The following is a 16,676-nucleotide window of genomic DNA, read 5'->3' on the forward strand; positions in this document are numbered from 1 at the left end:
ATCTAATGGCAGAACCCCTTAAAATCTATGTTTCGTGATTTTTATGGCATTGAGATATGGTACTGTTCAGTGCGCAAAGTATGTCTCAGTCTGTCTGGAGCTGAAAAGTTTGATGGACTTATTGAGAAAAGTCAAATGTACATCCCACTGTCATAGTAGTAGACTGACTACATATGTGAAATATAGCAAATATTTTGCTGGTCCATATGACCTCGCTCGCTTCACCATCCTTTGTGATAGTGATCTTGCATATCTGGCTTTGAGGATGCACATACAACACGAAACCCAGACTTAGTGCCCAGTACAGGATAAATACTGGGTAACATTTAATAAAAAAATAGTTTAAAAAAAATATATAGTTTCATGTGAATGGATCGTCACCGTAGTGGCAGCAGCTTACTTTAAAATACATGGGGTAAAAAACAAAAATCAACAACTAAAAACTCAACATATATATTTTGGCTGCTTTGGGCCTGTCCCAATGCATGTGTCTGGAGCTGTTGCTCCAATAGCCCCTATGTTAGTCTGGCCTTACTGTGGTAATAAGATTATTAAACAATAATCTGATCTGCACACTTGTCCACTACACATACCATCGCTAAAGTTGTCATCTGAAGAACCGTGGGTGAAAGGTGACTGTGGACGGGAGTCTCCACACAGAGAATAGCTATGCTCAGCCTTAATCATAGGAGATGGGGAACTGGGATTCATCTCCACCTCCATCATCTCATACTTGTCATTAAGGAATGGGTCTCCCATGAGTTGCCCCAAGACATCCAGAAGAGCAGAGTCATCAAGCAGTTCCGAGAAGGGCTGAGGAAGAAACAAAGAGATAAATATGCATGAATATACAATACACAAAAATAATTCCAGAATAGTGGCATATACTTGACTATTATTATTATTATTATTACTGGTATTTATATAGTGCCAGCATATTCCGTAGCACTTTTCAATATCATCAAAGGGGGGAGACTGAACAATAAATGAGACAATTACAAAAACTTACAGGAATAATAAATTGAAGAGGGCCCTGCTCAAATGAGCTTACAGTCTATAGGATGTGATGAACAAAACCTCTTGTATTCACAGGGTTACATTTTTGGTTCTTTGGAAATCAGTTCTTTTAGCACTTAACGGGAATGCCTATATCTTTTTAGTTTACTTAGAGACTGCTGGTGGGAAAATCTAACATCATCAGTTCTGGTTTATGTTTGAGTTAGAAGTGAAGAAGCAGCTTCAAGCAAACAGACCACCCTGAACGACTCTAACACCTCTTGCAGGGTTCACAGTTTGAGTTTATTCTCTAAACAGGAAGTTGTGGTGAACGGACAACGTTGTCAAAACAGCAGTGCTGGGGGGAAAAAAAAAAAAGTATAAAAACTCCAATGCAGCTGAGTTATTATTAGTAGTATTTTTGGCATTTATATAACGCTAACTTATTCCACAGAGCTTTACAATATTTATATCCAACATGGATGGATATCTCTCTCTTTTGGCCAAAATGTATTTAATTAATTTATCATCAACTCCTCGCAACCTGCTGTTGGAATAAGTCTCTTGCACTTTACTAAATACTGGACAAAGCAAATGCTTAGTGATCACAAAGAAATTGCAGGCTGACCATGTTTAAGTTAACTTCTTTAGAGAAGGAATTGTGCAGAAAACCATCACTTCCTCCTCTTCTGACTGTTCACAAATACTTCCTGTTTATTATGTACTTGAAACTCCCAAAATCTTTCTTGTCTGAAACAAACATGACTATGTTTTATTTATTTTTTTTGGTTTTTTTTTATGGAACTCTGTCATGCATTAAATTGATTTGTGGGGTGCCGCCTAATCAATCTGTCTTATTATTAGTTCCAGGGCACACCCCAACCTCAATAACCTTAAATACAAAGCAGTTTTTCAAAAGTACACAGGATATAATAGAGTATGACCTGCTCTTAACATTTCACTTCATATAAGCAAATAAATTATTCTTGTATGTAAGAGCTGCATGAGAATTTTGTGACGTAATTAACCTGTTCAAATTTAATTTAGAGCGATGATAAGATTTTGTTCTAAATTAATGAACAATGACACAAAGGCATTCCTATACCCGAATAACACACACCCTCAAAAAACAAAACAAACCTTTCTTTTTTGTCCTGTTATTTGATATTTGACTCGCAAAGGGTATAATGGTTATATATATTATGTTCAGTAGCCGGGAGTCCTACAGTCATTAAATAGTTATGCCAATCCCTTTAGCTACAGTTCTCCATATTCGGAGGTAAAAAAGACACCATAAAACAGTCTCCATTACCATGGTAAACACAAGCACTGGATCAGTCCCCCCAGCTGAGACATACCATCTGTGGTTCCCAGAAACAAACACAGCTCTGTGTACAGTAGTGTTTATATGGGTGAACTCTTTGTGAACTACACACAGAAGCAGTGTGAAATGTATCAAACACACATGTAACCACGGCTTCTGCCATGTCTGTGTGCCCACTCCCTACCCCCACCCATCCATCTAAAATACCCCTACTAATTTTACAGGCTGGATAACTGTTGACTGAGCTAGTTGTTGAGGCTTGTTTAGCCCATTGTCTGCAAGTTCTGTTTACATTAAATTGTAAAACAATACATTGCTTTAACTATGGAATGCAAACAGTTAAATGTTTCTGATGCATGGTAATGACAAGAAAACTATACTATCTGTCTGTCACTTACAGGATAATGTCATTTGCACACACTGAGTCACTGACTGTGAAGATTACTTTATGGGGGACATAAAAAAAAAATAATCGACCAAAGAGATAAAAACGAACACTCACACAACTGACTGGTAATTTGGATTCCAATATTAGTGTTAAATGAATTTCAAAATTCATTATACCCCATAACATTATACAAATGGACAAATAATGTTGAATGTTTAAACCCATTTAAAGGCAGCATATATACCAATGTGAATAATTATATTACCGATGGGATTATTCTCTTAACTATTTGTGGACCCAGGACATACTTGAAAACGAGAGAAATCTCAATGTATCTTTCCTGGTAAAATATTTTATAAATAAATAAATAAATAACAGCAAATTATTGTGAGTTGAATTTGCAAACCAAATAGCAAAATGTAGGCTTCAATAAGAGTGTTAGTTAAAATCGGGGGGGGGGGGGGGGGGGGAGCCATGTCTCGCATGAGCTCCCGCTGCATGATCCACTTACCCGGTGTATGCTCGGGCTGAAGTGCTGGCAACCTCGAAAAACAGAACCCTGCAAGCTGGGGAATCCTACATGTTCCGTTTGACCCTAGAACCGAAGCTCTGAGTGCCCGGGAACCGCGGCAACACGTTGTGGCCTTCCAAAGCAAGTGTGGGGGAAAGGCAGACGCTTTCCTCCCGCCGACTCAAGACACAGCCGAGAACGACTCTCCTAACTCCCCCCCAGCCCCCTGATCTGAGCTGCCAAAGCCTCATACGCCCCACTGAGCTCGGAAATACTCCCCAGTTGAACGGGCTAGCTTGGTTACCCACGACGAACGTCCACCAAAAACAAATGGTAAAAATCACGACTTAATTACCAAGCTCTGCAAAATGGCGCTGGATCGGGTGGCATACCTACGCAGCCTGAATACAGAACAGACCACACTATTGCCTCGTTTCCACTGAGCGGATCGGTTCGGGTCGGTACAGTTTGGAAGGTTTAGAATGGACCAGCCCATTCTGGTGAGCGTTTCCACTGCAAGTCAGACCTTTCAGGGCCATGCAGGGTTTAGAAAAAATGCTCTTTCTGTCCACCAATCAATGGATTGTATAGTAGCTCCGCCCTAACCGAACCTTTCCATTTCCTATGGCCCTACATCTGAAGCAGGACCCTGAATGAATCGGTACGGTTCGCTTATATGGACCACTTTCATAATGGAAACACCCAAAATAGCAAACCGAACCGATCCGCTCAGTGGAAACGAGGCATTTGTGATCTACCCTTAGTCGTGCAATTAGCAAGTATTGTATTATGTGATTTCAACATAGCATGTCACAGTTAAATGCTTGCTAGACTTCTCATATTGGCAGAATGCACAACTACTCAGTCTTGCTATCCATTAAGTTAGCCCACAGCGCATGTTTTAGCTTGTTTAAAATATAAAATTGTGCATATGTCCTCAACTACCTCAAATGTTAAAGGACCACTCTAGTGCCAGGAAAACATACTCGTTTTCCTGGCACTAGAGTGCCCTGAGGGTGCCCCCACCCTCAGGGACCCACTCCCGCCGGGCTCTGGGGGGAGGAAGGGGTTAAACTTACCTCTTTCTCCAGCGCCGGGCGCGGAGCTTTCCTCCTCTTCTTTCTCGCGACGTCATCGGCTGAATGCGCATGCGCGGCAGGAGCCGCGCTCGCATTCAGCCGGTCGCATAGGAAAGCATTCATAATGCTTTCCTATGGACGCTTGCGTGCTCTCACTGTGATTTTCACAGTGAGAAGCACGCAAGCGCCTCTAGCGGCTGTCAATGAGACAGCCACTAGAGGCTCTGGAGGCTGGCTTAACCCTCAGTATAAACATAGCAGTTTCTCTGAAACTGCTATGTTTATAAAAAAAAAAGGGTAAAAGCTAGCTGGACCTGGCACCCAGACCACTTCATTAAGCTGAAGTGGTCTGGGTGCCTAGAGTGGTCCTTTAAGTATGCTAATGTGTCTGAGGGTTGCCGTTGGTGTACCTCAAGCCTGTTTGTACTACTCTTATGCACTGCAAAAACACAAAATAAGAAATAATTGTCCGATGGTAGTTCCAGTTATTAAAACACAACAATTAAAAAGAGGGGTGGGGGATAGGGGGGGTTTAACCCAGTGAGTGCCGGAGGTATAAGCAATGTGTTTCAACGCATTGTACAGATCTTTAGCACTCAAATGGTTAAAAGGTTCATTCTAAACTCATTACTGGAAAATAAAACCAGACGGTTGAATAGGGGAGCACAGAATCCACAAACTCTGAAACTCGATGCCTTTTCCATGAGTCACCGGCACATTTGGCTGTTCTTACAGCTAAAAATATTGAAACTGGGATGTGGACAGTATTAAATAGGAAATGTCTTGCTGGAAACAGCGGGGGTTTGGTTATCTTGGTGCACTGTGCAGAGGCGCCATATACTGATAGCATAGCACAAAGATTGTTATGTATGTACTGTATCCACACTGACAATGGTCACAAGTAGGCTTTTCAAACTGAGACAAAGGGGTTTATTCACTAAACTAAGAAGTGTAAAGAATGGGCAATGAAATATGTGAGCTGGCTGGAAAAATGCTGAGTTTGGAGTGGGGGTTGTATATGTTTTTCGAAGAGGGGTAAAAATGTGCCCATGCTGTACATAACAAACAGTATGATACAGGAGATTAAATATATTTCGAGATTAACACTGTTTAATATGTGTTTATTTTTCCAATCCAGCACATTAGTAAGTAGCAATTATATTTACATTTTAAATTCATGTATTATATTAGTAAATTATGATCAGACATCATAACTGCCTTCAAACTGACTTATGTAATGATCCTCTGGTATATAAGAGGGCGGGTACATCTTGGAATTCAGTGGGGAACACCTACAAGAAAACTAACAAAAAAAAGGAAATCAAAATTAAGAAGTTAATTTGCATGTAATGCCCTGTTTGTGCCCTCTCAGAAAGTAGTAGTCCCTAGTTTGTCTCAGTATATCTCTTGACTGGGTTGGTATTAAGTGAAATTCCAACACAGTCAATATGATATTTCATAAAGATTCTATCTTTATGAAATACAAATTTTTCAGGGAGAGGAGTGACAGTACCGCTTTAAGGAGAGTGAGGCATGGAAGATTTCTCTCCCTCTTTTTCCTGCTGGCAAAGTAAGACAGCAGACATCTGTGCCAGATGTTGGGCTATAATCCTCCGCACTAGACACTAACTCAGAATGTGGATTGCACAGAGTCTGGAGAAGATTGCATCATGCAGACACATCTTAGTGTCAGCCCATCAAAAAGTTTAATAGGGGCCAGATTTAACTTTTTCTATTTTTTGTTTTACCCTAATGGGGGAAGTATAAATCCTAGTGTACACTTTCACTGCAGACCCCTGCACTACATAGTCTTCATTACACTGGAATGGACTACAGGGACCCCCAGGACTCACTGTGTATTACGGTGCACTTTTGGGGGTCTTTTTTTTTTTTTTTTAATCAAACTCCCAATCTGCTCGTATGATACCTGCACTTTATTTATCTTGCAGATACACAGGAAAAAATGTGACAATTATATATAGTTCCCTTTTTTCTTCTTTTTTTCAGTAGAACCTTTGATTCACTGGCATTTTTATTCTGGTAAGAATAGCTCTTATTGCAATATAGCTCTTTACTAGGTTGTTTTACAGCCTGTTAACACTTAGAGTGCTAGAATGTGGAGTAATCAGCTTGCACTCAGAGAAGAAGAAACTCATTGTCCCTCCCTTCTTGACTCATAGGAGCACAGCTTTGTTACCATTGCTGTAGGGGACTTTCTTACCCACGATGCTCAGCGATCCAGATTCAAATATATATCACTAGTCTGGAGCGTTTGACTAGTAAATATGGCCAATATATGTGAGAACATTTTTCCTCTGTTCTTGACTAGGTGATAGATTATTTTTACAATGGATGACTGTGTCCTGCCAGCTAACACCTGTACGCATATTGCTATCACTCACAGTACGCGTCAAGGCAGCGCTGAGGCTTGTCTGCAGAGACCAGGGATATAAAGCAAATCTCCAGCAGCCTGGGGCCTTGCTTTATGATAACTTACTTTGTGGCTGATGTCTGTTTGGTTCTGCCAGCACTTATTTGTCTAGTGTTTTTAAAAGTGCACGTTTTGGTTTGCAACGAACACTACCATTAAAGAAAATTGCTGCTCAGACTTGTAAATGTTGCTATACTGACATTTTGTCAGATGCCTTCCATCTCTGTTTACAATATACCAGAACTAGCAATTTGAACATCAAAAATCTACCTCCAGGTAAATAGATTGGGGTCATGGGTCATCTCCCTAAAAAAATCTGTTAATGGGACATTAAAATGCTTGTCTGCACCTGGGGTATAATTCACTTGTGTTAACTATTTATTGGCCAGTACAGAATATCAATATAAACAAATGGAGCACACAGCAGAAAACTACTAACGCGTGTGTGAATGTCTTTATTCTACATTTTACAGAAAGAACACTGGGGGTTGCCATTAATGTATTATATGATTTTAAGACTAGTTGGATTCTGATTTATTTTCCTTTCGTCTTTCAGCAACACGCATTGTCTGATCTACAATGCAGAGCATCTCACAGCAAAAGTATGCATAACAGTTAGGTTAGGCAAATACGGTATATGAAGTTACCTCTTTCATACAAAATTGATTTACATTAAGGCATTACTGTCTTTGTAATAAGTACAGAATGCTTACTTTGTGTCTACTGGTCAAGTGGTTAAATCTGAAATCCGTCATATTAACTCACTATGGTTTAACACATTCACCATTTTTTTTTTTTTTTTTAAACCAGTGACTCTTGATCGACTACCATGTACATAATTTTGTTTCCGGTCAATAGAGGTTAAAAACTACTTTTTTAAAGGGAAACATTAAAATGTAATTGAGCTAAACTAATTACTAACGCCAGGTTAGGTTTTTTGTTGTTTTTTTGTCAGTGTCCTTTGAAAGATAGCAATATGTGCAATATTAACTGCCTTGAAAATTTTATAAAGGGGAGGAGAGGGCAATATGTTCTAAATTGTATGAACTAGCACTTTAAAGTGAACAAATACGATGTACTGAATTTTGCAAACCTTATCTTTTCCCCACATTGCTAGGTTATGACTACAAGCTAGAGATTGACAAATTGACCACACTATCATTTTGGCAAAGCATTCTGTAAATCTTTCAGAAATACCTGATACATTCCATTGAACCATGAATACATATATATATATACATACATACATACATGCATGCATGCATGCACATGTGACATATCTACATTGTGCAGCGGGTACAGTCTCTACCACTTTAATATTAGTAACCTAACATTTACGGACATAATCTCTTACATCAATCTGACGTTAAAACTGTGATATAGATAAGCTTCCTTTGTCAATGCTTCATCAGATTAGAGGCGAAGATGCATTCAGAGTATCTAAAACAGGGCAGGCAAAAAGGTGGACTCTCATCTGTGGGAGAACTACAATTCCCCTGAAGCTTTGCAAACCATAAGCATTGTAAAGCATCAATAACTTAGGACCTACATTTTAACCATTTATAAAATGCTACTTCAGTCAGTTTTTTTTAAATTTACTTTGGCTTCATAAAAGTTTTAAAATGTCACCACTTTAAGACGGTTTGCACACGTTTTCTACTTAAAGTTAAACTGCCAACATGAATGAATACGTTTTGTGTAAGTGGAAAAAAACAAAACAAAAAAAAGTACAGAATAACATGAGACTCCTATTGAGAATAAAATTGTAGGTTTTGTTTTTTAAAGTGTGTCAAGAAGCCGGTGAAAAACGTTGCCTCTTATAAAATCTTGCCAAGTGGGGGAAGCTCTGTACTCTGGAAATAGCTAGGAAATCAGCCTCTTGTGTATAGTATATCCCGGGCTGGTCTCAACAAACATCTGGCTTTCATTACAAACCAGAGCTCCTCCCAGACCAACAGATAAACTGCTCCACTATAGTTTGTAGTTGGGGGATGCGACTTTTACAGATATTAAACTTCAAAGGCTAAAAGAATGATCTTGGAGAGATGCAACATGATGGTATTTCTTCTCTCCAACATGTGGTAACTTTAATTTAGCAAAGAGTTGCAGGGTTATTCAAAGTGAAATTTAAATTTAAGACCAGATTAGCTGAATTTAAACTATAGTTGGCTTTAGTTCAACTATAGTTGAATTTTTGCAGTTCTGCCACTTTGGCCTTAAATTTGACATTCAGTTGGAATTCTCACTTTAATGAATAAGTCTGTTTATTTTGGGCAGTGAATATGTGGATGCCACAGGAGTTAATCACTACACTGGAGAACTGACAGTAAAAATGCACATTTTAGTTGATAAGAAATTAACTGGAAAAATGCAGCTCAGTTTTTAGGCCTACAATTTGCAATTTCCTTGTCTAATCTCCACAAAGCTCAGTTTAGCGAATTACCATAAGTAATTGGGCATGTCTATATTTGAACCAAAAGCTCCATCCACACACAAGTGTTTGACCCTTTAAGACTTGCAGGATTGGAAACTGACCAAGCCAAAATAGAAGAGCTATGAATATAACCAAGTTGTAATTGTTTTCCAGTGTGACGGTTTTGGCCTAAAAATTTGAAATTCCCTGTCAGTTCATGGTTTAGTGAATAACCCTGAAAGCATGGCAATGATTTATTTACCATTATCATCAATTAAAGTGTTACTCAAAGCACCATTACCACTTCAGTGATCATGGTGCCTGGATTCTGTTTATGCAGCTTAAACGGGAGTTTAAAGGGATTCTCCAGTGCCAGGAAAACAAACCAGTTTTCCTGTCACTAGAGAATACTGGAATACCCCTCCCTCCCGACCCCATCCCACATCGCTGAAGGGGTTAAAACCACTTCAGACACTTACCTGAATCCAACGCCGAGGGTCAGGCTCCGCCCACACAATGGCTGCGCGCGCGCATTAGACCTCCACATGGGGATTCCGGCGAAGCTGGATGTCCTCATGCATAGCGTAAGAACGTCCAGTGTCGTTTAGACGACCAAAAGTCGTCTAAGAAGTCGGAATATATATACCTCCTTACTAGAGGAGGACTTAACCCTGCAAGGTAATTATTTCAGTTTAATAAAACTGCAATAATTACACTTGCAGGGTTAAGGGTGATGGAAATTGGCACCCAGACCACTTCAATGGGCTGAAGTGGTCTGGGTGCCTACAGTGTCCCTTTAACCAATCTGCTTCATTATCGTCATTAGCCAGCACAGAAATAGTTTCGGGCTGGCTTATACAAATGGTGGGATGAAGCCACTGGTTTTTTTTTGTTGGGTTAACACTTATAATAAATAAATTGCAGCAATGCAATCTTTACAAAGCTATATAATCACAATATAAAAGTGCTGTAAATTGGTCCTACAACTTTAAATTTCAAAAAAAGTAATCAGTTTTAAAGTATTGATTAGCAAAACATATATTAACGGGACACTGCCTCTGGGCATTTGAGCAATGGTTCACTTAGCTTATAATTATAGAATCAATCTCTTTCCTTTAGGATTAGATTTGTCCAGTGGAGTCTAACAGCAGGGATGGGCTCTTTAATTGACTGAAATAGGACTAATTAATACTTTTGGAAATGGAAAAAAAAATAATTTGGGTGGGTCTGGAAATGGGTCAATAGGTTAAAGGAACACTAGAAACAATAGTGTTTGGAATACGTATCTTTGTTTCTAATGCTATAGCCCTGATGCCCCTCATCAACTAGGTCCGCCATAAAGAAAATTAAGAAATAAACAAAAAACATTATTGAACTTTCTCAAGCAGTGAGTCTTCCATGAAGTTGCCGTGAAATACCCCTCAGGCTGCGTCACATTGGAGACGTGCCTCCAGGATGACTGGCCAACCCAATGCTCCTTGTAGACCTTAAGCGTGTCTAAGATTATCCCATATCATCATTGGATACCACGATTCTCTATGGCAGACTGACGGCACTGCGCATGCATGCTGCCACAGTATGTTATGATATGAAAACAGGGAAATAAGATTTCTGGCTCTAATAGCCAGAGGGCTTAAACATTAGAGTATGCTACATTATGAAAATGAGAACCCGGAAGCAAGATCAGATAATGCTCTCAGCCAATGATCTGGCCCTTCAATGCTTGACTCAGGAAAGCTAATGGAAGCTGCTATTTAGGAGCTGCTGGATCTCCATCAGAAGTAGTGGAGGCATGACTACAACTACTGATTGACTACTAACAATGAGGGAACGCCAGAGCGTTCCAAGTACCATCATCAATACAGCATGCTTGGAGTGTTTCTTTATTTGCAGTAAGTGGTGAGTTAGTTATGGTATTATTAGGTGGTACAATACTCAGTTTTTTGCTCCCTTCTGTTGTCTGGTATTACACACTGTATCTATCATATACCTATCAGAGAACCATCGGCACTCCAGATGTTGTGGACTGTATCTCCCATAATGCTCTTACAGCCATGATACTGGAAATGTATCAAGGAAGATGAAGTCCACAACACCTGGTTAACCTTTGTACAGAGAGCAGTGTGCTCACATAGTTGAGGAGGTGGCCCCTCACAGCACTTATCCTTAAGGTAACTGTACAGGAGAGATAATATAAGAACAGTAGGGATACAAGACAAGTGAATATAGGCCTTTCATATACAGATCCACTATGTCTTCATAAATGCCAAATCCACCATGTTTTCTTATATATATTGAGTAGCAGCAGATGATAACTACATGCAACAAGAAATCCTGCACAATAGAAATTTCACATATTGCAGGCAGCATTAGTTATAAGTTGCTCATCAACATGAAAAAAATCCCCACACAGGAATAAAGTTTTGGGTCGGACAACTGTAGTCCCCAGAATAGTGTAAGGTCTGTGCCGCACTGAGAGAAGCTCACTAGGTACTAACTCTAATCCTCAATCACCTAGTTGTAACAGTGAGTCAAGGAGCAGGGATCTGGTTTAACCACTTTCCCTTTAAACGTCACATGTAACTCAAACAAGAGAAGGTTTTCCCAAGAAGTGTCATTGTCATTGGTGTAATATATTTACCCATTTCAAGTTAGCGTCATAGTTATAGGCGGTTGTCAACTACAAGATTATGATCAGCAAATAAATGATGGAAATAGCAAATATGATTTGACCCAGCAAAAGATACCGTATGTACAATCTTGATGAGGCCTCGTAATTTCCACTCGCCTTGCTAGTTATTGGTGAGTGAAGATTCAGCCCTGGTAAGTGTGAACCCACCAGGATTGCAGTAACTTTTAATCTATCTAGCTAACATTGGAGTTCAAATTTCAAGCCCCTGTCTGAATGATATCAACGGTACCCAATCAATATTTCTTACTCATACTCATGTATTAATGTAATCATGTATACTAATTCCTGTGACCAAAGATTGTATTGCTCTATGACAGTTTTCCTTTTTGCAAACAAAAGCATTAGCCTCAAGAAGCTTTATGATCTGTATAGTAGCTCAGAAGAAGTATATCCATAAAATGTTACCAACCTGCCATCTTCATCATATTTATTTTATTTACATAGCACCAACCTAGACTGCAATGCATATACCGTAATATGAAAAAAATATTAAAGGCAATGCTAGTGTATTGTTTTACAAATCTGATCATTGTTATCCTTCTAAGGCTCAAATTCAGGCAAAATGTATAGATCTCTCCCAGTGAGAAAAAGCCAAATATGAAAATAGACCAATCATGCTTTTCCCTAATATTAATATAAAAAAAGGTGATCTATATATAAAACATACATGTCCATTTAAAAAAATGCCCCAAATGACATCACTCAATGTTTCTGTATCATACTTGGAGGGTCAAAAATCCATTGTAATCACTTAGTTTTGCAATATTATTGCCAAACCTGATATAGTTTACATTGACCCCGATACTGTATGCCAGAGTCCAACACAGAGGTGTAGAATTGCAAAATGTTCTTTTTCCAGGAAAAGACTATGCTCTGTGATCAGGAGAGACAGTGTAAGCACAACTTCACACACTTCTCAATGCCATTGATTGTATTAATATCAATAGGCAAAACATTATTTTGTAATCATTATCACAAGTAAATTTGCTTAATTTTTAAATGCAAAACAACCCCTTTTTTTTAACAACGTAATAGTTTTAAAAGAAAAAAGGTGATAGTGTAATATTTGTAAAAGTTTAAAAACGTAATATATAAGAACAAAGCTTTTCCACTAATAGAACATTATTCTGATGGCTGAAGCAGGTATATTCCATTAGCTCAGGCAAAATGTATCCAACAAGGAATTTCCATTTACGTGGAAAAAAAGGAAAAAAGAAAAGAAAATTATATTCACACACATTTCTGAATGTAAATTTTGAGAGATCCATGACTCACAGGGGCAAATCCATTTTAAGACACAAAACATTTAAAAAACGTTAGATAACAGTTTGGAGGGATTTCAAACCTCCCTCCATCACAATGTTTCTTTTTTTTTTTTATGTGAAGTGCTGGTTGACTCTATAATAACAATAATGTGTAGGTACCTGTTTGCAAAAAAAAAAAAAAAAAACACTGAAACTTGCTGCTCTCCAGAATTCTACAGACTGTCACATTTCAAATTGAGATTATAGTTCCTGGTGCAGAGTGAAATTCAGACAGGAGACATTCTTCAGGGAGGGGAGAGAGTTTACATTCCTCGAACAGTCACACACACCTCCTCTATTCCCAAGCACAAAGCTGGTTTCATACTGCTATAGCCTACAGCATTACCTGCATATTTCTCTTTCTATGCCTCCCATTTAAAAAAAAAAAATTATAAAAGAAGACACAGATTCATTTACTGAGCCATAATATAATTTACACTATCAGCTTACTTGACTTTTTTCTACAGAGACTGAAAGCTTATCGGCACAGTAAATCAATGGAATTAAAGAGACAGGCAGGCAAAAAATATGGAAATCAAAAATTAATTTTAATTCATGTCTATTATTTCTGGTCTGTAATGTGTATTACACTGTGTAAGCTCTTGGCCTACATAGGAGATGCTAAAGGTGGACAAAAATATTAAGTGATTTTATCTCTTTAAAGGGACATTATAGGCATCAAAACAACTTTAGCTTAATAAAGCCATTTGTGAGTATAGATCATACCCCATGCAGTCGCACTGCTCAACTCTCTGCCATTTAGGAGTTAAATCACTTTTGTTTCTGTTTGTAAAGCCATAGTTACCCCTCTCCTGTCTGTGACTGACACAGCCTGCATGAAAAAAAAAAATCATTTTCATTCAGATGTTAACTTATCTCCTGCTCTGTAAATTTAACTTTAATCCCAGGAGGCTTCTACAGATTTTAGTAGGTTATTAAACGAGCAGAAAATAAGAAAATCTGAATTCAATAGAAAAAATAAAGGAAGTGTAAACATTAGAGCTCTCTTTACAGGAAGTGTTCAGGAAGGCTGTGTAAGTCACATGCGGGGAGGTGTGACTAGAGTTGCATAAACAATGTGATTTAACTCCTAAATCGCAGAGACGTGAACAGTGAGATTGCATGGGCTATGCACCAAATCTGCTTCATTTAGCCAAACTTGTTTTGGTGACAATAGTTTCCCTTTAAGGTAAAAATAGATTACTATGTACAAGTCACAAGTAAAGGTAGACAAAGAACTAAGTGAAGTCTATCAACAGATGAGGGGTTCGGTGCAGTTTGATGAACCAACCTTACAATTTTAGTATAAACAAGTTAACTCAATCAAAAAAACTAAATTCTGGCAATGTGGAAAAATATCTGCCAGTCTCCCAGAATGCACTAGTCAGTGTAACATACCAGAATTTCATAGACTAGTTAAAACGCATACCAACTGGAGATGAGCCATGTGGCAATTTTCTTTGGAAGTCTAATTCTTCTAAATGCAGTTGTAACAGAAAAAGATAGGATACTTGCTGAATGCTAATAATTCTGTAAATACTGAATGCACGACAATATGACAGCTGTTTGTAGATTAGAATATATAAAAAAGAAAGAACTCACCAGTGGGACACAGGTATACAATATATAAATTATAAATACAGCCTCTAGTAATTTTTTTGACAAAATCACTAAGTATTCAGGTCTAGGACCAGCTCTAGAGCAGATCTCAAGACCAAGGAAATCATGGCTACTGCAATTCAAATGTCAAAGTTAGCTCTCTTTGCCCATCCTACCCTCCTTTCAACCATTAGTTAAAAAAAAACCTTAAAAAAAATCATACCACATAAAAAATACACAATTTACCTCACTGATTCTGTTTATTTAAGAACAAAGAAAAACAAAAAAAACCCAGGGGCTCTTGCTAATTAGAAAATCAGATGTCAGTTTCACAACATTGGTTTGTATTGTACAGAAATCCCTGTAGAGAGATAAAATAGACCATGAAGTTAAGGTATTTAGTTAAATGAAAAATCAGTCGTGGCCTGTTTATTACACTATCTTAAACTGCCATGGCTGTAACAAGGGGCTTAAGGTCAAGTGCCAGCAGGAAAGTCTAGTTGGGCTTCTTTAGACCATCTCAATCTAGAAAAAAAAGAGTGTTCGGCATTGATGTAAAGATGCTGTGACGATACCTGGCTTTGTTTAGGTTTCTGGTGGCTTTGAGAGAGTATACAAATGAGAATTAAAACACATATCGCCACAGGTAAAGGCAACCAAGTTCCCTCCCAAAGGATTTGCAATCCCTTTGATGGGGCTAGAAGTTACAGTACTTATATACATTGTAGATTTGTCCCCTGTCCAAGAAAACTTTCTGAAGACACAGGCTGTATTGCTACTATTGCCTGCACAGCATTTTTTTTAAATGTATGCTTTAATTGGGGACACTCCAAGTAAAGGGACACTATGGTCACCAGAACAACTACAGCTTAATGTAGTTTTTCTGGTGTCTATAGCCTGTGCCCTGCAGGAATTTAGATGTAAACACTGCCTTTTCACAGAAAAGGCAGGGTTTACATTGCAGTCACTCAGGCGGCCACTAGAGGTGCTGCCTGGGTCAGTGCTGCACACGTTCAGTGTCTCCACGCATTGCATGGAATCACTGAACATTCCTCATTGAGATGCACTGATTCAATGCATCTCTATAAGGAGATGCTGTCAGCACGGCGTATGGCTCTGCCACCCATCCAACCTCCTTGGTTGAGATCATCAGAATTGACTATCTCAACAAATACAATTCTTTCCCATAGGAACGCGGCGCTGGTATTATGGCAAGTTTTATCGTTTTTTTGAGGGGAGCGTGGGGGAGGCCAGCCACCTCCTTAGTGTTTTTAACACTATAGGGTCGGGAATACACATTTGTGCTCCTGACCCTATAGTGTTTCTTTACTGCACTCAGTCAACAAGTTGGTTCATGCATTGTGGCAGCTCATGACTCAGACTCTCAAAAAGGCAGATTTCAACTCAGATGAGCTTGCATCAAGTTGGCAGAGCCAGCCTGACCCACACCTCTGTAATATTCTTAAACATCTGCCCATCATTAGCACTTGGCTGCCATCTTCCCCCAAACCCCCACCCTTTTGTTAGGACTTTCAGTAGAACTTTTAACATCTGTGTTAAGTTGGCCGTCCTGCTGCTCTCCCCCATTCTCCGCCCAGTACGGAGTCAGATCCAAGGGGAATGGAACAGTTTATGAGAAAGTAAAATACAGTAAGACAGCTGGATGGAGTAAGCAAACAGGACCAAGAAAAAGAGGACAGTCACCATAACTCTTTAAAAAGAAACAGTCACGTTTAGGGAAAGACAAATCTTAAACATTGTTATTCATTCTAAAAACAATATGTTAGCTATAGGTTGTCCTAAAAGCTTTTTAAATGAATTGCTGGGGTAGGTCTTGCACAATGTGACATGCATGTGAAAAAGCCCACATATGAGCAGAGAACCATGTAAAATTATGAAACATTCATGCATAGTACATATCTGAGCCACATCAGATGCA

The 16,676-nt window shown here is 38.7% G+C and overlaps 1 protein-coding gene across 2 annotated transcripts in view; it reads right to left on the reverse strand.

The window, feature by feature from the left end:
* CREB3L2 (cAMP responsive element binding protein 3 like 2) overlaps positions 1–16,676 on the reverse strand; it is a 46,595-nt gene that overhangs the window by 11,948 nt on the left and 17,971 nt on the right. The window contains exons 1-2 of one of the 2 annotated variants that reach the window (XM_063447576.1): positions 2,355–2,413; positions 594–813 (exon numbers count right to left, since the gene is read on the reverse strand). In XM_063447576.1, coding sequence (XP_063303646.1) covers positions 594–813; positions 2,355–2,357 — 223 coding nt within the window. In that variant the 5' untranslated portion in view covers positions 2,358–2,413. Of the gene's footprint in view, positions 1–593; positions 814–2,354; positions 2,414–16,676 lie in introns of those variants that run through there. The other variant, XM_063447575.1, reaches the window with a different exon arrangement.

Source organism: Pelobates fuscus, chromosome 3 (genome assembly GCF_036172605.1).
Source record: "Pelobates fuscus isolate aPelFus1 chromosome 3, aPelFus1.pri, whole genome shotgun sequence".
NCBI lineage: Eukaryota > Metazoa > Chordata > Amphibia > Anura > Pelobatidae > Pelobates > Pelobates fuscus.